The sequence below is a fragment of the Protopterus annectens genome, chromosome 1.part2 (assembly GCF_019279795.1).
Source record: "Protopterus annectens isolate FY-2018-M chromosome 1.part2, PAN1.0, whole genome shotgun sequence".
NCBI classification, from domain to species: domain Eukaryota; kingdom Metazoa; phylum Chordata; order Ceratodontiformes; family Protopteridae; genus Protopterus; species Protopterus annectens.
Window position 1 is genome coordinate 396,707,367 of NC_056727.1, and position 26,008 is coordinate 396,733,374.

At 38.5% G+C, this 26,008-nt stretch overlaps 1 protein-coding gene across 1 annotated transcript in view; it reads left to right on the top strand.

Annotated features, from left to right (window-relative positions):
* Window positions 1-26,008, top strand: part of PLCB4 (phospholipase C beta 4) — a 1,792,792-nt gene that overhangs the window by 1,431,457 nt on the left and 335,327 nt on the right. Inside the window, exon 34 of the mRNA XM_044056592.1 lies at window positions 500-615. Within this exon, the coding sequence (XP_043912527.1) occupies window positions 500-615 (116 nt within the window). The remainder of the gene's footprint in view (window positions 1-499; window positions 616-26,008) is intronic.

A 26,008-nucleotide genomic window follows, 5' to 3' on the forward strand; every position in this document is an offset into this window, starting at 1 on the left:
CTTAGAAAAAGAGTAAACTGCTTGGAATGATAGCTGTAAGCAGGCAAACTGCATCACTTCAGATAATTTGATCACCTGAGAAGAAATAATTGCCACTGCAATGTGCCTCACACACGAAAGTTTCATATTACACTTACTTTATGGGTCAACCTTGATTTTACTTTTTGATGTTAATCTATACAGTAGTTTTTGCATGATAAATGTGCAATGTCTGTTGGCAGGATGTGTCCCTTTCATGTAACTGCTCAAAATTTAAGTTTTTATGTGGCATGCTTACCTGATGGAGAAGTGATGAACTGCTAGCTTTTGTGCAAAAACAAAAGAAGAAGAAAAAGAACCATGATGTCAGTAATATATTTTTGAAATCATTTAAGAAGTGAAATGCCAAATCCCAACTGCATAAGCATGGTTCAGTTGTATTTGCCATTATTCATACAGGACACAGTTTATGGAATGTTTCTGTTACATTAGTGATTAATTATACTGTGTTTGTTTGCAGGAACATGGTGCTATGCAGAAGTCACAGTGTACACAAGTAGAAAAATTAATAGCACAGCACGATAAGGAAAAACTGATATGTGAGAAGATTCTTGACAAAGCAATCAAGAAGAAAGGGTAAGATTCATTGAGTTTATTTCCTAGCATTATAATGAGTATACTCAGGGTCACATTATGCATCAGACACATAGCTTAGGATCAGGTATGTGTCTGTGAACACAAGGATACATAAATCAAGCTATCAGTGAGAACCTCTGAGCCCTACTGTGGCTTTCGATATTCAACTGCTATGCAGGAAAGGGGATAGGTATTGCACAGCTTCATTAGTAACTTTACAAGTTTTTAATTTAGAAAATATGCTGGGAGTACTCAGTCACATGTAACCCCAAAGGCATTACTAGAACTCAGTGTCAGCATCAGCAGCTACTTTATCCAAGCTCACTACAATTTGGCTTTTCAAAGGATGAAAATGATCATAAGAATATTGAACTTCTAATGAATTTTGTGAGTTGACTTTAAAGTGTCATTGGCTACATCATTAACATGCACACTAAAGAAGAGACAGTAATACTGCTGTTTACATATGAATATATATATATATATATATATATATATATATATATATATATATGTATATATATATATATATATATACACACACACACACACACACACACACACACATGTATATTTATAAGTTGCCCCTCTATCTCTCACCACACATGCACCCATACACAGATTAACACAAGTACACCTATATGTATGTCTGTGTCTCTGTAGTGTCTGATATATTACAGAGATGTTATACTTTGTTATTCTAAGTTACTTTTCCCTTGCTTTGACCATTTTGCAGGGTGGCATTTATAGCATCAGCATACCACTACTAAAACATGTACAAGTGAAAAGACTATCCAGAAAGTTGAATTATAGCGACTAAGCTCTGTATAAAATCCGAATATAAGTGGCACTAAACATAAATGGATTTACAATATGTACATTATTTGTAGAGGTGAGAATATGATTAAAGATTTTATTGCTAAAATTATTTTATTTTTATCCCAATTGTATTCCAGGTTAGTCCCTCTATGTTAGCAATGTCTTTTAAGGAGAGACCCAAGGAGGTATTTTTCTGAGTAGGGAAATTTGGCCCATGAACCAGGGAAATTACCCTACTCTTTTCAAGTCACTAGGTGGCAGTAGAGGGCTATCAGTGCTGAAGCTATTCAGCAAGGAGAGGCTAGCAGCCATTAGCAAACAGGAAGCACTACAGAGTTCAGTAGCAGAAAATCCAGCATAAATGATAAGGATAATAAGGCAATGGTAAATGTAATATCATCAGCTGGACTGAATACAATGATATTACTTCAGATATTAAATGAAGATTAACATAGGAGGATGGAAGTAATTCAGTGGAATGAGTAAGTAGAAAAAGTGCCTCCAAAAGATAGGAATATATCCAGAAGAAGAAACAGCAGGTGAAGGGATGGTACGTGGTCGTACAGATGGCGCATGCTTAGCCTGTGGAGTAACTGGTTTAAAAGGGATGCTGCTAAATGGGGTTAGAGTCAAACAAGTAAATCTTCACAACCACAGACTTGGAAAGAGCTGAGTAAATGTAATGCCAACATTGCTGATGAAAATAAATTCATTTGTAACAGCTTTGAAAGCAAACCATTCAAGTATATAGGAACATGCAGGAGCAGAGGAAGAAGAAGAAGAAAACCAAAGAGACCAGGTGGAAAATGCCAGCATTCTGAAAATGAGTGGTAAGGACTAAACCAAAAAAGAAGAGAATATTAACAGACATTTTATATTGGACAATAGTATTTTGCCTTTAGAATTCAGTGTACAGATATAACACAGTAACTACATTTTGAGGGTGAACCTTCTTGCAAATTTACTTTTGAATATTTTTATTAAATGAAAGGTTTATAAATGAGTGAGAAAAATGTTTTGAAACACTATGGAATGATTATGCATTTCAAAACTTAAATATGTAGTTAAAAAGAAAAATGATGGCACAGTGTAGAAGGACTGAAATTAATGAAGGAGAGTTGAAATGTGTTTTGGAACTGTTTGCAAGAATGTTGATGTTAAAAAGGATTGTAGTTAAAAAGAAAAGTTTGGAGAGGTGCATGGGAGGCATAGCTAATATGAAGGTTGAAGTAAACAAAATATATCGTACCTCTGGACAAAGTCTAAAATAATGGGGGACAAAGGACCAAAAAATAGGGACAGATTTTAATATTGCTGTTATAAACTTAGAAAGTTGCTAGAATAACATTATTTGTATTAGCATGCATTTTTGAAGAATAAAAAGTCTAAAACTCTAATGTATGTTATTATTTAGTGATTCTAATCCTCAATGGGTTGCCAGAAAAATCACATATTTTTATGGGAAAATGAACAAAAATATGAGGCAAAAATCTCAACATTCTGCAAAAATCTGGACAGTTGGGAGATATATTTCAAATGAAATCATTAATGAAAAACAAGCCAAACTTTTTGAGGGGGTTGGGGGGATTTGTCACACTTATAGCAACACTACAGTAAAACAAGTTGTTAGCCATATGGTTAATATGGGCACTCTAGAAGAAATTAAAAACCTATGTAGGAAATGTGGGAGTTAAAGCTGCCTTTGGTTTTATTGTGCATTATTAATGGAAGAAAAGGGCAGAAAGTGAAATGAACAATTTAGAAGTGAAGTTAATGATGAAAATGAAGTTAATTTCACAGAAGATATAGCAGAGATAGATGAAGAGGAGGTTATGGAGAATGATGAATGGGTGGGAAAACAATGTGAAAAAATGTATGAAGAATGACAGGGGAAAGAAAAGATGGTGTGGAAAAAGAATGAGGTGGGGGTTCAAATGAAAAATAGTTTTGCTGTTTTGGAAACTGAAGAAGACGAAGGGGGGAATGAAGCAAATGTTTACGTTGGTTTACTATCAAAATGTCGATTGCCCATCGTCGACAACACTAACGCGAACTCCGAACAGCGACTGTTGGGATGTCGAACACCGATATTCCAAAATGCAAAATCTCGCCCCCCGTTGGACCCATGGTAGCACTTGTTTTGTGGTGTAGCAGTCGGAAATGTTGACGTTCGGTGTTTTAGTTCGATATCTTGAGGAATCGGCATTACAGCTTTCGCATAAAGGAGTCGACAGTCTGTACATTCGACGATGGGCGATCGACATTTTGATAGTAAACCGTTTACGTTAACAGGAAGCAGAAAAAGAAGACAAAGAAACTATAAGGATGGTTTGAAAAAAAAATGAAAAGACTGATAATGTGGTATTATTAATTTGAACAACATAAATAATGGTGTAAGCAGACTGGTGTTGTAAAAGAACAGAGATGGACATAAATTATTTATTAATATGAGCTGTATGCAAAAAAGAAGAGAGAGAGAGAATTGTGCTTGCTTTTTCCTCCACATCATTTGTTTCTTATTTTCTAGATAACACAATATTACAAAAACACACAATAAATGATTTGCAATTTAAAACTTTTAAATCACACTTTAAATTAATTTCAATGTTATATTAGTTCTTTGTTACTATTTCATTAGCTTTCACTTTAGATATATTTTTCCAATAATGAGTTCAGTTTGACACAATTTTAAAATATGGATTTTTGCAGTTAGAGCACATTATTATTGTGCTTATTTCTTTGTGGCATACAACTGTGACTAAGACTATAAAGTCATTAAAATAAGGTGTAGATTATCTCTTCAGTTCTTTGTTATAATTTTCCTTACAACAGCCAAAATTCCACATAAACGAGGATATTGTGATGTTTTGGTGTGTCCAGAATTTGGAGAATTAATCAACATTAGAGATGTTGAGACAACAGATCTGTCTGTCCATATTACTCATCTTCTCAAAGTTGTCTTACTTTTTTCATATAATATGTGATGCCAGTTACCGTTTAATAACGTTTTACATCTCCAACAAATGGCTTTCTTAGTTTTTATAAATTTTGTTAATTCTATAAAGTGTTACATATATTCTAGAACTGTGCTTCCATATTAGAATTTTCCAAAACATTCTCAAAGCTGTTAAACCTACTGACTTGAAAATTAAATTTCTGCTGCTGTTACTATTAGTATAATTTATTTCATATTGATTTAAAAAATAATAAGTACTTATCATTAATACTTATTTCTACTTCAATAAGTACTTATCATCAATACTTATTTCTACTTCAAAAATGATTTTATATAATCTAGATAAGGATGATTTCCCACTATCTCCATGAATAAACACTGAAAAATATTCTAAACTTTTTTTGAAATCTGCTTTTTCAGTGTCATTAAATCTTTTTATCAATATTTTTGTCTTATATTTGCATATTAAAATCCAGTTATAATGCTCTAACTGGCAGATGTTCATCATCCTTTCTGTTGATGATCTATAGACAGGCTGCATCCAGTTTCCTTTTCTTGTTAGTACACATTAACTAGCTGGTGAGGCATGTAGGGCATGTGAAAAAAAAAAACATATCAATAAAATACAGAATACATGATACATGGTAACGACTCATTTATAATCTGATGTAAAAATGGGCAATCTTCTTGTTTAAAGGCAGTGAATGCCATAATCTTACAAATCCTAATAATGTTCACAACACAGAAAAAATACTAATTTACTCAACATGCTCAGGGATTATGACTTGAATGAAGTGTTGATATGCTTATGAACTGGATGAAATGTTGATATACTATAATGTAAGACATCAAGGATCTAGCTATCAATACAATATAGGTAGGAAAATGCCATGCGTAAAAACATTTGTGTCTCGGTAGAAAGAGAAAAAATATCATTAACCAGAATTGAAGAACATAAACTGGACTTATTTTGTTCTATGCTGCATTGTAAGGAAAGTATCTGAAAAAACACAGCACATTTTGACAGTTTTCAAGATAAAACACATATCGTCCCACTGCAGACACTGGTGGATAGCAAAGCAATTTATTGTCTATTAAATATTCATTGAAGTAGAAGCAATAATGGTCAGTTAGAAGCTACTGGATTCCAATGATAGTTCTGACACATCATGAAGAATGTGGGGAAGGGTCTTCAGCACTTGGACTAAAAATTGGAAGCCTTAATACATGTAGTTAAGCTAATTTATTTTGTTGAGCATCTACAACTACTATTGAAGTAGTAAGAGCTGCACTGAGAACACAAAGTAAGTCAAGCAAAAATTGAAAATGAAAATAGGTTCTAGAAGCTTTGTGAGAAGCTGTGACTCAAACTACTGCCATTCTATTTACATGGAAGTGAAAACAGTGATTTTCTTATGTTTAATGTTTATTTGTATAAAGGAGGCTTTTCAAAAAATTCACATTGCTTTACAGAGACAGGTCCATTGAGATACAATAACTATAACCACTTAATGATTCTGAGGCATTAAAATAGCCAGCGTACAGACATAAAGAAATAACTGACATGTAGTGGCAGCCATATTTTGTATACACACACACACTGTTTTGCCGATCAGGTTAGTCCTGATGTGACCATCAGTTACAGCCACTTTTACAACTGGGGTAGATTTGGATGTTTGCTTGCAATAAAATGAATGAACAAATACATAAATAATGGCCAAGAAGTATATGCTCACTACTGTAAAGACCATGCCATGCATTCCATTGCACATGCTCCTCATGCCTTCCCAACCTCTTAGATCAGGAGCAGATTTTATTTTTTTTCTGTAATATAATTAAAAAGTTGTATTAGCAAACATTTTCTGAAGGGAATAAAGTCTGAAACTCGGATGCCTGACATTATCTAGTGACTATAATCCACAACAATTTGCTAGAAAGCCACAGATTGTGCAAGGAGCAGTCCAAAATAATTTTCAGTTTCTTTGCTCAATAATTCTGGACAAAACCAAACATAATTGGATGGGGGAGGCCACAAAAGGGACACATTTTAAATTACATGTTTGTATCTATATGTCAACCAAATAAACGCACTGGAGAAAGTGTTCCTTTTCAAGGACCAAGGAGTACTGTCAGAGTGACTTTCTCATAGTGACCCAATAGGCAAATTGAGGTGAAAAGATTCAAACCTTGGACTTTTGACTACAGGATGCAAACTGTTAACAGCTCAAAGACTTAAGTGAAAGACAAGTATAATACACTTAAAAGTTAAATGAACTACAACAGCCATTAAATGGACAGGCTTTTTCCAAATATTGAGAACTATGAAACTGTAATGACTGATTTACCAAAGTGGTCTGGCATTTGGTGCAGATGATTAAGGCTCCAACCCCTTAATAATCTGCCTCAATGCTACAGGATTTGATTCTTTCTACTTCCAACCATAACCATGAGCAGGTCACTTAACCAGCAACCCCTAACTGGATTTCAAACAGACAGACAGACACACACACACACACACACACACACACACACACACACACACACACACACACACATACACACACACACCTCCTGACTGCTGCTGTTTGAAAAAAAATGTAGTGCAAAACGTACACTAAGCATCTCCTGACTGCTTCCTAAAAACACAAGAGTACCTTGAAATGCAGTAATCTGATATAATCTGATGATACAGTAATCTGATGAGTGGGGAATTGGGGTAGGAATACTTCTGACTGTACTGCTAAAATATCATAGAGCCTTTTCAAAAAGGCCTTCACTCTTCCATGACGTAGGGATGGTTGCAGAAACCATGTGATAATTTTTTTTAGCATTTCAGGGTCTGGGGCACTCACTTTCATGGGGGGAAGTACATGAACCCATGTGACCCCTTCAAGTTCCACGCCTGGAAAAATAAGGCACCTGCACCTACTTGTTAGTAAGGGAACGTGACACTTAAAAATACTGCTTAACAATGGAAAAACAGGAGCACAGCTTTTCTGTAGTAAAACATCAGTAACTGCCGCATCTTGATGATAATATTCCACTGCTGAATCACCACAAAAATGGATCAAAACAGTGCTAAGCAGAGGCTTTCCTCTATATTTGTGTGTGTGTGTATGTGTGTGTGTGCATTTGCAATTTTGCAAAAAAATAGATTAATAAGGGGGTCTGCTGCCCCATTCATCTGAACTAAATGTACCTAATTCTTCAGCAGCATCACTGCAGAACAGATCAGGATATATGAGATGTGTAATCAAATGCAATTGCCTACATTCAGTGATCTAGTTTGTTGTGATTTTTTCATAGGTTCATAGGTTGGTACTAGGCTATCGGCCCTAGGGCCTATACAAGCCTAGCCATAACAATTCCCTGGCTATTTCTTCCAACACTGTTTACTTCCATGGACCCCTGTCTAGCAGGGCGACTGATATGATCCCCGGGGTGAATTTCCTTTCTCCCATCTAGTAATCAAGGTTCCTTTTGAAGAAGGCCAAAGAGGCGCTCTGCTTGACATGTATGGGCAGTCTATTTCAGAGTCTGGGGTATCTCTGGGTCAGAAACCTATCCCTCCAGCATTTTTGTTTATTGTGATGACAAGGTTTAGATCCCTGGAGTGTGTGGCTCTGAGAGATTGGGATTTCTTTAAGTGTAGCATGTCCAACAGCTCTGGGTTTGACATGGCCTTGTATGTTAAGCATAGATCGCCTCTGAGTAGGCGATAAGCAACAGAGTTTAGCTGGGTTTTTTTTAAGGCGGTCAGCATAAGGCATCTGCTTTAGACCTGTGATTCTTTTAGTGAGGTATTTCTGTGGCCTTTCCAGTTGTTGCAGATGTCTTGAGAAGTACATACCAAATGGGGTGTTATATTCTATAATGGGTTTAATGAGTGATGAGTACAGTGAGACAATGACCTCCTTTTTTCTGGATGAAAAGCCCTTAGTAATGAGGTGTGCCACATAGAAGGATTTCCTGACTGTTGTGGCGATGTGGTTATTGAAGGTGAGACCACTGTCCACCTGTGTCCCTAAGTCTCTTATCACACTTTCACTGTTTAGTGTACTGTCACCTGTGTGGTAATTCATGGGTATAACTATACATTTCTTCGCATTGAGCATGAGCCCACAGCTCTGGCACCAAGCATCTGTTTCTGTAAGGCCCTTTTGTAGAGTATCATCTCCTTTTGCATTTTTAGCATGAGCTAATCTTCACTATTTGTAACCAAACTGTTTTGCAGTGTTATAGCTGAGAAAAAGATGCATTTATCTGTTTACAGTCATGCAGCTTGTTATGCCTGCACATCGTAATGGGAGTTGAGGGGCCTGTAGACCCCCTTTACAAATGTATTTTCATTTGGTAGAGTCATGACTCATACAGACAAATATGCCCTGTTATTTTTGTATTTGGCATTTATTTGCAGAGGTATTAAGTATAATAAAATCATTGCTCTTTAAGTGCTGCTTAAGTGGACAGCAAGCTGGCTGCAGCAAATTTGCCTCTCTTGCTATAGATGTCATTGCCAGAACACTATGTTCTACTGCACATCACAATTATCCTAATCTTTACAATTATCTGATTTTTGTTGTACTGCCTTTGCCCAAACCATAAATCTGTTCAGTAACTATACAGTGTAGGGACAACAGTGATTCTAAAGCTGAACTAGAGTACTAATTAAAAACTAGTTTTCTTATCCAGATTCAACATATATATGATGAACTGAGATTAAGGGCTTCTGAAAGCTCAAGTGCAGCTACAGAAGTCAAGTAAAGGACTGCAGCATTAGCCAAATCATTTTTTTTTGTGGTGACGTTCATTATAAAGGAATATTATTATGTGCAAGACAGTCTAAACAGTGTAGCAAATGTGAGGAACAAGGTCATATCAGCTTGCAGTTTTCAATGGCATTTTGAGTGGTACATGGAGAATGACCATGTAGAAGAGTTTACTACCAAGCAGTAAAGGACACAACTCTATAATTCTGACATGATGAAACATTTCTGTTGGGGGAGTAGCTGCTGGATAGTGAAGCACCAGATAGTGTCCATTATGACAGGAGGAGCACAGTTCCATAAGATGACTTAGGCTTCAGCTTCTCACAGACGACGAAGCATTCAGGATTGGACAAAATTCAGAAAATAGCTGACTGATTCTAATATTAACATTTTTAGTAATATTTTGTCATTCAGCTTTCAGGAAAGTGTCCCAGATTCATCTGATGTCCTTATGGAGGTTCATGCTTTTCTCCCCCAGGAATGAGTATCACTGTATTAGCCTAACAAAAGTGAACTCTGTTCAATGATGATGTGGCTGACTGCCCACTGGCTTCATCCTTATTCAACATTAAAGAAGTCCCATGTTGAGGTCATAACATACTAGAATTTGCAAGCAAAATGACAGCAATGTGGAAAAAGATACCCAGACAGTTCCAATGGTAGTAGAGGCAACAGGTTTAAAAAAAAATTAGTTGTACTCAAATATGCTACCAATACATGTAACCCCATATGAATGACAGAAGGATCCAATTATGGACACATTGCAGGTGCTATGGAGAGCACTCTTGTTTTATATCAAAGACTGAAACAATACTAATTTTGTGAACTGTCATCCTACCCTGACTTAGGAATGCGGTCCATTCCTGTCATGATATTATAAACCCAAAACACTTATAGAAATTAAAATGTGAGCTATGTTAAAATGCTTGGGGGTTCAGCAAATCTTTAGTTTCCTGCCCCTAGCCTAAACATAGCTAAAAATCGTTTCATGGTCAGGACTCCTTCTTTGGAAATTTGTTTCACCAGCCCTCAGGAATATTAATGCATTCTACTCCTTTAATTTTACCTTCAGTAGATCTTTTAAAGGAAGGGTACAAGCATGAACTTGTGAAGTAATGCTACTTCTTCCACTCACAAATTCCATACACACTCTCGGACTTGGAGCATGCTGTCACTGATACAGATGACCGTTTTACTTCTGGCCCCCTCCACCTCACCACCTTCCTCAATACCTCACAGTACCCTGTCCTGCTCTGCCCTCTGGGAGACAGTGTGCCAGTCAGGTCAAGGGAGGGTAAGTAGTCTGTAGGCAATGAGCAGGAAAAGGACATAGAGTAAAAATAAAATTTTCACCATTTATTTATTTATTTTTTATTTAGTTGGCATTTGTTTAGTGGGTAAGTGCAACTGGGAATCAATCCCATTTTCAGCTGAGACCTGGGGAGAAATGCACCAACATACATAGTTCAGTTAATAAACTACATAATATTATCACATGGCATGCAATAGCAAATAGCAGAATTGGTATTCAGAATAAATAAAGTCAGATCAGACAGTAACATAAGCAGAAATCCATTCTGCAACAAAGGTTTCTACTTCTATTGAGTTTTATGATGATTACTTTAGCAGGTGCAAAGGGGAAAATATGAGATTGCTTGTACCACAGTTGCGTGAGATTTGCATCTCACGGGAATACCGAGTTATGTTTTGTTGCAAGAAGTAGTGTTTTATACATGTGTTTATCAAATTCACAGACTCCTGGAGAAAGATTGAAATAATGCCCCCCCCCCCCAGTATTATTTATTTTGATTTCTGCAAGATGCAGTGAATTCAAAGTAAAAAAACAATTAACTTGGGATAGAGAGTAAACAGAGGAATATCCTGTTGCAAACAAATGATTTTATGATGCTGTGTCACTGTGTGGTAAAGTTTTGCTCAAAACTTTACATACTAAACCATAGAATAAAACACAAGATGACAAGGACATGCTCTTATTAGATAATAAACCACAGCATGGTGTGCTTACTTTTTCAACAGATTTTTCATGATTTTGGTCTGCCTTTTTGCCTTTCATTGTATTTATTTTTTGAGAATTAGAGATAAAATAGTCAGTTGCATATTTTAATGTGTATGCTTTTTGTCTGTATAATTGTAAAATGAAACGCAAAAACAAAGAGCACAAATTTGAATATAAAGTCATTTGAATTGCTGTTGGGGATAGCACTGATGCTCTAGCACTCAAAAAGAAGTGCTACATTAAATGATACTAAAGATGCAAGAACTAAGAAACAGAACCATGACCAGATCTAGTGATCATTTGTTATCTAGCAAAATCAGTCTACAGTTGACAGATAACTGTAAACAATATATACAACTCAATCAAATTAAACTGCAAGTATATGATTAAAATGCCAGTTTTAAATATCTATTATGGATATTCTAATCAGGCAAATATTATCTAGTCACTAATCATGTTACTGAACTTGGTGTTGAGAAGGATTGGTTTCTGCTACATATACATATAGATAGATAGATAGATAGATAGATAGATAGCTAACATTTGTGCTTAAATTATTCTTAGAAAAAGTAAAAGAAACAAAATGTTTCTGTTAAGATGGCACACAGCAAAAAGACTGAAAGCTCTAGATATTTGCTGACATTCACATAACCCTTGTTTTCAGTGTGCAAGCCCATTACACAAACACTTGAATGTCTTAATGAGACAGTGAGGTGGAGCTAATATGCAATGACTTTCAGAAGGCAAGCCTATATTTTCTTTTTTTTATAACTTTTTATTTGATTTTAAAACAAAACACTAATCATTTACACAATAATTAACAATCTCATGAAACTATGTACATACTATTTACAAAGTCCATAGCAAAATTCAAAACATTTCTAATGTAATTAATACTTTTCTAGTAAGCTTTGTAATTTTTCCCCAAGCTAAAAATTTTTGTGTCACATTTTTAGTTCTCATTCTTATAGTAAGTATTTTGTTATTACAAACTGATTTTGCTAAACAGATAAATTCATTATTGAATGAGATAGTAGACTTTGTTTTCCATTTTTTTGTAATGGTTTTTCTAGCTGTTGCAAAAATACTCCAAAGAGGAGGTATTTGTGATACTGGAATCATTTCAGGTATAGGTACATTAAGTAATACAAGAGAATCTGAGATGTTACACTTATCTGACCACAATGATCTACAAAAGTTTCTGAAGTCAGTCCAAAATGGAAGAACTATTTTACAACCAATTGTCATATGTTCATAGGTTCATAGGTTCATACTAGGCTATCTGCCCTGGGGCATTTATAAGCCTAGCCCAATTGTGTTTGGCTTATGCCACCCCTTGATTTGAGTATACTGTGCCCTTTTTAAAGTTTAGTTTACTGTGCCTCTGTCTAATAGTGACATGGAAGTAATCCCCGGGACAAACCTACGATCCCCCATCCACTCATCAAGATTCTTCTTGAAGAGAGTCAGTGAGGTGCTCTGCCTAGCATGAATTGGAATTCTATTCCAGAGCGAAGGGAGCCTCTAGGTTATGAATCTGTCCCTCCAGCATGTTCTATTTATTTCTGTGCTGAGGTTCAAGTCCCTCGAGCGTGTGGCTCTAAGGAATTTAGATTTACTGAGGTGGAGCATGTCCATTAATTATGGGTTGGACATAGCTTTATATGTCAGGCATAGATTGCCTCGAAGTAGGCGGAATGCAACTGAGTAGAGCTGGAGTTTTTTTAACCGAGCAGCATATGGCATCTGTTTGAGTCCCTTGATCCTCCTGGTGAGGTACTTTTGGGGTCTTTCTAATTGCTGCAGGTGTCGGGTAAGGTACATCCCAAAGGGGGCATTGTATTCTATGATGGGCCTGATGAGGGATGAATAAAGGGGCACAATTACCTCTCTTGATCTAGATGTGAATCCTTTCATGATGAGGTGGGCTATGTAGAAGGTCTTTCTAACCACTTTGGCAATGTGGTTGTCAAAGGAGAGATTGCTATCAACTTGGGTCCCCATATCCCTAATTACTTTCTTTGTACTTAATGGGTTACCACCTATGTGGTAATTTGTGGGTACATTGTTTTTGCCAAAGGATATGACTATACACTTTTTGGCATTTAGCTTTAGACCATGGCTCTGGCACCAGATATCCGTCTCTGCGAGACCTTTTTGAAGGATGTTTGTGTCAGCTGGAGAGTCGATTATGGCACCCAGTTTGCAGTCATCTGCGAACTTGGTGAGCCATAGTCCTCCCACGTTGGCCTGTACCTCAGAAAAGTAAATACTGAACAAGAGAGGTCCCAGGACAGAACCTTGTGGGACGCCACTTGTAACCGGTTTCAAGTCTGACATGGCCCCAGCAACTCTGACTCTGTGGGTTCTGTCTTTGAGCCAGTTTGCGACCCATCTTGTGACATAGGGGTTTATATTTAGGCTGGATAGCTTATCTATGATGCCCGAGTGGGGTATTGTGTCAAATGCCTTTGCGAGGTCCAGATAGGCAGTGTGGACTACCTTCCCTTCATCTATGGCCTTGGTGACTGTTTCGAAGAAGTCGACCAGGTTCAAAAGGCAGGATCTGCCCTTGACGAAGCCAAATTGGGTAGGATCTAGTGTGTGTAGGTCCCCAATGTCTTTGTTTATGAGTTCCATGATGATCCTCTCCATAGCCTTGCAGACTAGGCTAGTCAGGCTTATGGGGCGATAGTTTCCAGGGTCCGCAGAGGCACCACCTTTGTGGAGTGGGACCACTGTTGCTGTATGCCATTCTTTGGGCACATATCCTGTAGTGAGGCTGAGATTGTACAGCAGTTTTACTTGAGGGATTAGTTCTTCTTGGAGTTCATGTAGGATGCAACCCGGGACGCCATCTGGTCCCATGGAAGCAGTGTTTTTTGCTTTGGAGAGGGTGGCCTTCACCTAAGCATCAGAGATGTTTGGGAGGCTGCACTCTGCCGGGATAGATACTTACTCTTTTGGGGGGGGGGGGGGAGTTTGCACTGAACCTGTCTGCCAGGATATTGGCGATGTCTGTGGGTTCAGTGTATTTTTTGTCATTTAGAATCAACTCAGAACAAGTCTGGGAGTTGCATCCCAGGTTCCTAACATAACTGAAAAAAAGCCTTATGATTGTCTTTATTGTCCTGTGCAATTTTTCTCTGGAAGCTGGCCTTGGAGGATTTTATGAGGGATCGTAATTTTTTGCTAGTACTGATCAGAGATGACTACCCTTTTAGGGATTTTCTCTATCATGTAGTAGCTTCCTCCTTCTGTTGTACAGTTTATTTATGGCTGGGGTCCACCAGACTGGACGCCTGCCTTTGGATGATTGGGTCTTGATTTTGTTTGGGATAGCATGATCCATGCATTCCTGGAGATGTCTGTAGAATGCGTTTATATAGGATTCTGCAGTTTGGGCCGTAGTTTCCACTGGCTCTGGGGCCTTGAAGGATTCCACTTCAGTTTTGAGAAGTGTGAAGTTCGCTTTTGAGAAGTTTTTCAGGCTAGGGGTGGGGTCAGGATGTGGATATCCAGTGAAATTAATTTATGGTCTGATTTTACCAATGAGGGATATACTTCTGGTATGGAGCATAGAGTCCCCATGTTGGTAATGATCAGGTCTAGTATGTTTTCCCCTCTTGTGGGAGTGGTGACTAGTTGTTCCATAGCATTTGAGGTTAAATTCCAGGAACCTTTGGGCTAAGGTGCTGGGACTTGAGTAATGCTCCCAGTCTATGTTTGGGTAGTTGAAGTCACCCAATATAACGGTGTTCGGAGAGATCTTCATGTTCTCCAATATTTTCAGGAAAGCCAAGTGGGATTCCTGACTTTGAGAGGGTGGTCTGTAGGATGCTATAAACTGAAAAGCAGTCTTGCCCACTGTCAGTTGCACATGGATGGTCTCCGATACTTTGTGCAATGCCACTAACCTGGAGGTGTGGATATCCTTGATAAATATGGAAACTCCCCCTCCTTTTGTGGTTCAGTCCGGGTTTTGGGGCCGAAAAGCATGATATGAGGTATAACCTGGTAGTGCTGGGGTGCTCTCTGAAGCCTTGAACCAGGTTTCTGTCACTGCACAGATATCGATGTTCTCCATACTGAGGAGAGCTTCGAGTGCATGCATCTTGAGGTTAAGACTTCTGGCATTTAGCAGCATTACCCTTAGTTTCTTGTTCCTTGTGCTGTCTAGGGAGGTGGGTTTGACTTTTGAACCTTGCCTAAAAAAGGCACTATGGGGGTGGCAAGAGCCTTTGCCAATATCCGAAAGCCCAGGGGTGACAGGTGCAAGCCATCCCTAGTGAAGCAACGTGGCTTGTCGAGCATGTCATCCCAGGCTGACAGACACTGGATCCCCTTTGAATGACACCAAAATTTAGCCAATTGTTAAGATCTATCATTTTGTCTTTATACTGTGGCATCATTCTAGGTGAGGGTAAGATGCTGCTCAAGGTCAGGGTCATACCGGCCTGGGCTACATGATCAGAGAGCTCCTCTATGTCTCTTTTCATGTAGTCAAGCGAGGTACGTCTCAGGTCATTCACGCCAGCATGTACAATGATGGAGTCATATTTGTATTTGCTTTGGAGTGACCTGAGTGCTTGCGTTATGTGGCGGATCCTAGCACCCGACAGGCAGCTCACTGTGACCTTCTCTTTATTCAGCCTGGTGAGCGGGACATCAGTGTGTCTGACAATAGAGTTACCTATTACAAGAGTATCAGGTGTGTTATTCAGCCTTAAGGGCTGTGACTGCTTGGCACACTGACTTTGTGTGCTATGTGTTGTACGTGTTTTGTTTTGGGGTAGCGTTTGCTTGGATGTCTGCTTTGGAGGTCTCTGTTGCTTAGGTAGATTTTTATTTAGAGCCTCCAAGTATGTTTTTGTGTTTTTATGTGTTTGGTTTGCTGTTGTGGTGGGACTATGTGATACTGGACTTCTGTTGTGTGGGGTTACCTTCTCCTCCTGACTGGTTCCACCAGTTTTGAGATGAGAGAGCTCAGCCTCCAGTTTGGCAATATGGTTGCATCTCTCACATATATTCAAACCCGTTTGGAGAAGGAGAGGGTTGTCTGTGTACATGAGACAGTTGTAACATTGCCTCAAAATTCCCAGATTCACCAGCTGGACTGGAGAGGAAACCATTGACTGACCTTTGGACATGCTAGAGTAATATAGGGAACTGAATTAAAACGGACCAATAGGGGACAAGGTAATCATAGAGAGTATAAGAGTAAGTAGTGCTTATGGTTTATTAGTGCTACCTTGTAAAATTACTTATTCAGACCAGTGAGGGGCCTTAGAATGAGAATATGGTGTATACTTTGAGAGATAGAGCAGTTCTAAGGGAAAAAGTGAAGAGCAGACTTCATGGAGCCAGGAATAGTTTAAACCCAATTAGGCGGCGCTGCCCGATGTTGCGCTATGTAAAAAGCGCAAAACTGCGCAAAAGAGGGTTTTAAGAGAGGGAGATCAAGGAGTTAGGAATTGACCCAAAATGGCCAATAAAACTACAGTTTCAAGGCAGTAACCACTCCCACAGGGGCAGGCTGCTCAATGTTTATCACTGCCACTGATGAACACAGAGACTTCCCTTTAGCCCAAGCAAACAATGGCCTCTAAGAAATTTACAAACAGTTCAGAACAGCAAATCTGTAACTGAACTTTTTTAAATCTCAGAAAAGTGGGAAAAAAGCAAGATTTTTTTTTTTTTTTAAGGAAAGCAGAGGTTCACAAGTATCAACAAGTTAGAACAGTGCAGTAAATGACCCCACATTTGAGTGCTAGGCCAGAGACAGATAAAATTCAAGTTTTAAGAAAAAAACGATTTTAAAAATAAGTGCAGGCAGGAAATTCAGTAATCAGCTCTAGGTTGTGTTCTAAATACAGTTACCAACACAGAAATCAAGTTTAACAAGCCAGAAAATGCTCAAAAGTAGGCGGCAATGCAGAAAAACTTAACAAATAATCTGATGCAAAATACTTAAAATCTCAAAAGTGGCTCCTTTCTTCTCTTAGTGTTTTCTCCTCTTGGTGGGTGCTTCACCAACAGCCAACAAGTCTGAAAAGATGCCAAAACCACGAGGCAATCGGGTTTTAAGAGAGGGAGATCAAGGAGTTAGGAATTGACCCAAAATGGCCAATAAAACTACAGTTTCAAGGCAGTAACCACTCCCACAGGGGCAGGCAGGCTGCTCAATGTTTATCACTGCCACTGATGAACACAGAGACTTCCCTTTAGCCCAAGCAAACAATGGCCTCCAAGAAACTTACAAACAGTTCAGAACAGCAAATCTGTAACTGAACTTTTTTAAATCTCAGAAAAGTGGGAAAAAAGCAAGATTTTTTTTTTTTTTTTTTTTTTTTTAAGGAAAGCAGAGGTTCACAAGTATCAACAAGTTAGAACAGTGCAGCAAATGACCCCACACTTGAGTGCTAGGCCAGAGACAGATAAAATGCAAGTTTTAAGAAAAAAATTATTTTAAAAATAAGTGCAGGCAGGAAATTCAGTAATCAGCTCTAGGTTGTGTTCTAAGTACAGTTACCAACACAGAAATCAAGTTTAACAAGCCAGAAAAGGCTCAAAAGTAGGCAGCAATGCAGAAAAACTTAACAAATAATCTGAAGCAAAATACTTAAAATCTCAAAAGTGTCTCCTTTCTTCTTTCAGTGTTTTCTCCTCTTGGTGGGTGCTTCACCAACAGCCAACAAGTCTAGCTTACATCATCATTTTGTGTTATCTAATTTATATATAGCTCCTATCTTTTGAGGTGTGAGAAAATTAATATGCATAAATTCCCATGTAAATGTTTTCCAGTATGGGGAAGATGTTGATTTCACTGTTGATTTCAATATTAGTTTTTTATTATTATCTGAAAATTCTTCTTTATTAATTTTATTTGAATATGACCAGAATGAGTAATCAGATAAAGCAAATTCACTTCTTAGGATTTTGTAAATTACTGATAATGAAGAAATATTATTAGATGATTTGTTATTGATAGTAGAAGGTTTAGAATTTTGGAAATCTGAATAATTTGTATATTGCATGTTACTTTGATTTTATCTTGTACAGATTCTTTACATGTTTGCAAGTCTAACCAACTATTATTTTCTGTGCTATATTTTTCAGTTAAATAATCTGCAGAATGTATTTTGTTTCCCAACAAGAATTGATGCCAATGTATAAGCCCATTCTCCTTCAAATCTATCATGTTTTGGTATTGTGGAAAACACACACTTAGACCGCGGCGCCATCTCTCCCAACCTGCCTGCCCCACAGTGCGGAGGTGCGTTAAGCTGACGAGGTCCCTGGCACTAAACAAATTAAGGACAGTGATTACCCCAGTCAGATTTGAAGACCTCTTACTCCCATTGAGGGTAGTTTATTCGCTGGAATTCCTATCTAGCAGCAGTGGAATAAATAAACAATGTCCCTATCACAAACAAATTAAGGACGGTGATTACCTCAGTCAGATTTGAAGACCTCTTACTCCCCTTGAGGTTAGTTCATTCGCTGGAATTCCTATCTAGCAACAGTGCAGTAAATAAACAATGTATGTTAAACTGTGTATTTACTAACTGTACACTGTACACCCACTGGCTGTAGAATTGAACCCTGTGACTACTGTGTGCCTCATTACAGTACTGCCCCTGGTCAGCTATGCCACTCCCTGTTTACTCCATTTTGCTACCCCGTTCTCTCTAAGCCTTACATCAATTACCCACCCACTATCTCTATACTCCCTAGGCTTTAAGTCACTCACCTACCCCACATAACCTCACACACATACACTTCACCTACTAACTATTTCCCTTACTCTCATATCTTCCCATTGATTCAAGCCCCCATATCACTACCTAACTTCTGTTTGCTTCCTCCCTCTGCCCTCTCTCTCCCACATAGTCTCCCTTTGACCTCATCCTCCCACATAGAATCCCCCCTCTGACCTCTCCCTACCTTAGACTCTTTCACTCACCTCCAGATACCTGCTCCCACCCCAAGGTCTGCCAGTTCCAGTGTTTAAAATGTATAAAATCCTATCCATAACTAGACTTTTTGGTCATTACAGCTGGTATTCTCTCCCTGAGCTAAAGTATCTGACCCCTCACTGTTTGTTTCTTTCTTTATCCTTCTTGTCTGCTGAACCTACAGGAAGGTGCTGACCCGCTCCGTTCACCCTCGCTAATGCTCAGGCTCACTTCGCTCCCCTACCCTACCCCCATTCCCACCCATCCCCACATCAACTACATTTATAGCTAGAGACCACTCCCACATTCACAACCCACTCACAATCAACCAATCAGACCATACCAATTGTTCCCCTCATTTGCATACTCCCACAAACCCTTACCACCTGACTAGTATAGCTACCACACCCTAACCTAGCAAACTACACCTAGAACTCACCATAATGTCCAATGTAAGTCACACCCAGCTACTTAAAGTGTTATGTTCCTCAGTAGCTATCCTCTCTCTCCTCCTGCTGTCACTTCTTTCCTCCTACCACACTCATCTCAATATTACTCCCCCACCTCCGTGGCAAATTGAATCCACAACCAATACTAGGAAGGAAGGACATTACCCCATATCACCCTGCTTTCTCACCTCCCCCAATCTTCTTCCTCCCTATATAATACTCTTAAATATATAACTAATCCTCCACCATCCCTGAAGCTAACTAAGTTACGACACAAACTAAACAAACTCTATTTATACCTATTCCAAAAACTAACTTGCTGTGGGGACATCCACCCCAATCCAGGACCAAGCAACCTATCCTCAGTACCCCAGAACAACCACATCCCTTCCTCATCTTTCCTCCTTTTAAACATTAACGTTAGAAGTAGCCTTAATAAAACTCAGGACCTTCATGCCCTACTAGCAGTATACAAACCAGAAGTCATAGTGCTAACAGAAACCTGGCTCAGACCTGAACACCATGACAATGAAATAACTGCCCCTGGGTACAATATTATACGCAGGGACAGACAAAGAAAAAAAGGAGGTGGTGTGGCAATACTATTCCAAGACCACCTCCCCACTGAACAATTTGAATGCAATGCCCAAGAAGTAAAGGACATAGAACTAATGCTGGCCAAAGTAAAGATTAACTCTAACAAATAATTATTGCAGGTGGATATATCCCACCAGGTAATAATACCCCCATACTGGAAACACTTCTAAACTGGATGTCTTCCTCCCTTTCACAAGAAACAATACTATTATGAGACTTTAACATAGACTGGGCTGATTGTTCCAGCCAAAATCCCACCACCCATATTAACCTCCATGGGTTTAACCAAATTATAAATGCCCCCACAAGAATCAACAAAGCCTCCAAATGTCAGTCCATCTTAGACTGGATTCTGCTATCAGATCCCACACTGGCTCAACAGTTAGGCTGTCTTCCTGAAGCTCTGAGCGACCATCAGGCAACCTACTTAGTTAGGAATCGATCATACCATAATAAAAAACCCATTCTCAGAGTAGTGCATAATAAAAAGCTCTTCAATACTAACGAACTAATCAACTCACTGAAATACTGCAATTGCACTCCCTTAAAACAACTGCCTCTGGACAAAGCCTTGCATTACTTTAATTCATTTTTCCTTGAAGTCCTAAACTACCATGCACCCCCCAGAACCATCACAGTCAAAGCCAACCATGCCCCATGGCTAACAAAAGAGACTAAAACCATTATGAAAGAAAGGGATAAAGCCTGGGCACAATTCCGCAAACAAAAAATCCCCACCTTAAGACAAACCTAACTCTGCAACAAAGCCAAAAAAACTAATAAAACGTGACAAAACTAATTACCATGTGACCCTACAAGACAAATATGCACACAACCCCCAAAAATTCTGGGCCACTATAAATACTTTACCGCACCCAGGTAAATCATCCACTCCTACCCCTGTATTACCAAACAACCATGAAAATATCCCTACCCAATTTAACAAATTCTTTACTGAGACAGTCCTAGCCCTAGCCAACACTCAAAAACCTGATAGCAGCCCCTTACCTACAGAGACCCTTCCCAACTTCAGTTCAACTAACAACTCCTCCTGTTTTTCCCTTCACCCAATACCCATTAAACAATTAAAAAAATCCTCAAAAAACTTAAACCAACCACTCTAGCAGCTGGCAATCTACCAGCAGACTTCCTGCAAATATCAGCTGAAGCCATAGCCTACCCAGTGTCGATTCTTATAAATAGGTCAATATCAGAATGCAAAGTACCTCTCTCTTGGAAAATCTCACATATTGTACCATTACACAAAGGGGGCAAGTCTCTGGAACTGACCATCTACCGCCCTATTGCAATCCTATCACCTCTATCAAAAATATTAGAGAGAGTAGTTCATTCCCAACTAATGCAGTACCTCTTTAAAAAAGACCTGCTATCCGCATCCCAACATAGTTTCCGACCCTCCCACAGCACTACTACAGCATTACTCTCCTTCACAAACACTGTCAACCACCATCAAAATAATGGACTATTCGTATCCTCAATATTTCTAGACCTATCAAAAGCCTTTGATATGGTGAACCATAATATGCTTCTAGAAATTCTATCTTCCCTTAACATAAGTCCCTCCACTATATCCTGGTTCAGGAACTACTTATCTAATCATCAGCAAGCTGTTCTATGGTAAAAGATCTGTCTCCTCTACTACCAGTTAACATAGGTGTCCCACAAGGGTCCATCCTTGGGCGTTTGCTCTTCTCACTATTTACTAACCAAATAGCGTCATTAGCACAATCTGCCTCAGTTGTGCAATATGCAGATGACACCACTATTATATGTGCCTACCCTACCCTACATGAACTAAGAACCATTACTCAAAATAACTTTTCTATAGCAGAAACATGGTTCACTAATATAAAACCTATTCTCAATCCCAAAAAAAACAAACTCATCCTCTTTAGCCCTGGTAGATCTCCACCACTAAATAATGACTTTACTATAACAGCTAAAGGCAAGACACAAATCAGCCCAACAACAAACAAAAAACTATTAGGCATGGAAATCGATAATAATCTAAAATTTGACATACACATAGCCCAAACAATTAAAAAAGTTAACAAAAAGCTTGGCTTCCTATACAGAAACCATCAGTTCATCACAAAACCTACCAAAGCCCCCTTAGCAAGGACTCGCCTCTTAGGCCTGCCCTATCTTAACTAACCTTTGCCACACAGAACTAAGCAAACTGGAATCCTGCTACAATAAGATTGCCAAGTTTGCTACAGACGCCTCTCATAGATCTCATCACTGTTTAGCCCTCAACCAGCTCAACTGGCTTGAGTTTTCCCAACTACTCCTACTCAATCAACTATCAATAGCTCACAAGCTCTACTACTTCCCCAACAAAACCCCTGCACTCCAGGATCTAATTCACCCCTACACCACCACTAGAACCCTAAGATCAAGTTTGCAGAACCACATAAATGTCATCAAACATAAGAATGAGGCTGGTAAATCTCTCTTTGTGTGCTCTATTGCCAGAACCTGGAATTCACTTCCAACCCACTTAACTGCCACCACCTCTACTTCCCAATTTAAGACCCACTGCACCAATAACTGGCTCTGCTCATGTTACTCCCCAGGTTAGTCCATACCATTGCACTGTTGCTAGGATTCAAGTCCAACTTGTAAAAGCAACTAAGTGGGAATTAAATTGCTACCACATATGTTAGACAATGTGAACCTTTACAAGCTATACTCTAATTTATTCTTAACATACGTGGCTTTGTTTTCTTCTTTACAACTAATTATTTCCCCTTGAAACTGCAGTAGGGCTGGGAGCCTTCTCCCAAGACCTACCTATCCTCATATGTAATATATTTATAATGTGTTATTTTTTTCTTTTTGTAAACATGTTTTGTACTATTTTTTCATATTCAAGACTGTTTTAGCTACTTTTTTCTGTATTAATGTTTGGAGCTTTTCTCCCTGGGCCTCCGATGAAAATGGACCTGTGTCCAGTCAGACTTTCCCGGTCAACAAATGTAAAATAAAATAAATAAAAATAAATAAAATATTAAAAGATATTAGACATCCACTTGTGTAAGCTATTCGGAATAATATTATTGATAGATCTTTATATAAATAATTTGAGTTAATGAGTTTTTAAAATAATATAAGAATTTAATTCATAAAAGAAAAGAGGATATATTGGTGTTTTTTATTCAATGAATAACTTTTTGTAATCCATAAGAATACATTTCTATCAATATTTATAAATGGTTTGATTATATTTTTATTTTGTGTTATCAATGTTTCATGAATTGATTTAAAGCATGAGGTAAAATAACAATCTAGCCACATGTAAACTGTTTTTATAATCATAGATCTAATATATAGTTCAATGTTAGGAAAAGGAATACCCCCTCCCAACCTAAAGTATGCCAATGTTGGGAGATTCTAGCTTTTTGGGGTGCCACAAGAACTTTATTAAAATCTGTTAAGCATTTCCTTAACATTTTTCTCTCTACTTCCCTTCAAGCGTGCCACCCTCCTGCTAGTGTTAATCCCCCAGCTTCAGTGTCCTGCTGTCTACCAGAGGCCCTGAGATAATCTTCAGCAAAGTTTCTGATACCTCCTCCCAGTATAGGGAAAAGAGCCTTATCCTCCTATGCTGTACTGCCTTTGAGACGCAGAGAAAATACTTTTTGGAAGTATGTGTATAATACTTCTTATAGCCTAATTGAACTATAGCCTGTATTAATTTTGTTTAAGTGAACACTTCCTGCCAGGACAACCAGCAGTTATAGCCTCCTAATCTTCACCCCTATATTCCCCATTTAGCCTCCCTGCTGAATCGTCCCCCCCCCACCATTTTATCTACTTATTTACTTTTTTTTCTCTTTCTCATATTTTCCCACTTTTACTCTTTTGTTCGCTACGGGGTAAGCCTTATTATATAGTACCTACTGTGACTACTAGAGGGCAGTAGTACCATTTTATTACCCAATTCTTACTTGCTGTAAGCTTTTAATAATTAAACTAATTTCTGACTCTTTTTTTCTGCCTCAGTTACCTCCTATACCTTATCCCTATATGACTGTATCTACCCTTATCTGCTCTCCACTCACTCTACCATCCTAGGTACCTTACTTAGAACAAACCTCCCTACCTTGCAGATTGTTTTTTTTTTCCTCTGCACTGGTCCTCTTGGCTCTACCCTGCTCCGTTTGCCCTGTGGGCTCACTCTGCTCCCCTACCCTACCCCCAATTCCCACACACCCCCAGTGGTCCTACACTTATACTTCCTAAACCACACCCTCTTCCCCTCCCCTACCTATCCTCTGCTTCAACCAATCTAGACTACCTAACAACACCCCTCCTCTACCACCTCCTTATTCCAACTTTCTCCAGTACCTTTACCCTAACTTCTTTTCCCTATTCTTTTTCTCTTACAATTCTTCCTTCTAAGACTTTACCTACTACCAGTTCTACTTTTCTCTTATCCCTGCCCAATATTTTTTGCAGTTGCACCAGCAACCTTGTTGCAGCTGTACAAATAACCCTAGTAATATGCCTACAACAAATAAAGCTCTCCAAATTAAGTTAATACTCATAGCCATACTTATACCAATACTCACTTCTGCCTATCTCCTCACCTCCTTTGAAAAGGTGAAATATTTCCACTACAACTACTCTCAAAAACAAACAGCCATTCAAAATTCTACCCTTACCCATTTTCAAGTAAATATCACATCCACTCCCTGCTACCTGCTAGCCGAATACCATTGCCTCACACACATTAAATTCCATAATTCCGCTGTAAGTAATTTAAAATATCTAACTAGCTTCATCTATAACCCAGTTTCTAGACTAAAAGCTCACACCTTAAAAAATGGTGACATCCACCCCAACCCAGGCCCAACCAATGTTTCCACAGTAACAACTCATAGCACCACTCTCTCTACCCTACCTACCTTGACCAGTCTCTCCAACTCCTTATTAATAGGACATCTTAATATCCACAGTATTAACAATAAAAGTTGCCCATCTCCATGCCCTTCTTGACATTCATTCCTTTGATATCTTCTGTCTTACAGAAACTTGGCTAAAACCAGGAACTAAGGACATTGAGATAATTCCCCCAGGTTATAATATATTGAGACTTGACCACAAAAAACATAAGGGTGGAGGAGTAGCCCTTCTGTTTAAAACTGGATTACAAATCTCCTCAATACCCTTTACCCCCCAAGATAGTAAGGCGGAAGTCCTTATCTCTAGACTTCAACTCAATACTAGCAAATCCCTTAACATCATCTGTATCTATCTACCTCCTGGTAATAATAGCACTACTATAGAGGAGATTCTAAGCTGGGTATCTACTACTTATCTACAAGAAACAATTATACTAGGTGACTTCAATACCGACTGGAAGTGTGTCAATACTGACAACCCTTCCTCACATATTAATCTTCATGGATTCAGTCAGACAATCTCCACCACTACTAGAATTAACAAACCAAATAAAAAAGAGAGTATCTTAGATTGGATTCTTATTAACAGTCAACAACAAACTTATAAAGTAGGAACTTTGCCTGATGATGTAAGTGGTCATACTTTAACTTACTTTAACTTACATTATAAGACAAAAAAAGGATATTCCTAACTCCCCCATGTACAGGATCTCACGGTCCCATAAACACTTTAACCCTGTCATTTTCCAAAATGAACTTAATGCCTGTGACTGGACCTCTGTAAAAAACTCTCCCACTCGAAGAGGCTGTTAAATATTTCAACTCTAAATTCTTAACAATCCTAGATGAACACACACCCAAATGGTCTATTCAAATGAAGTCTAAGACAGCCCCCTGGCT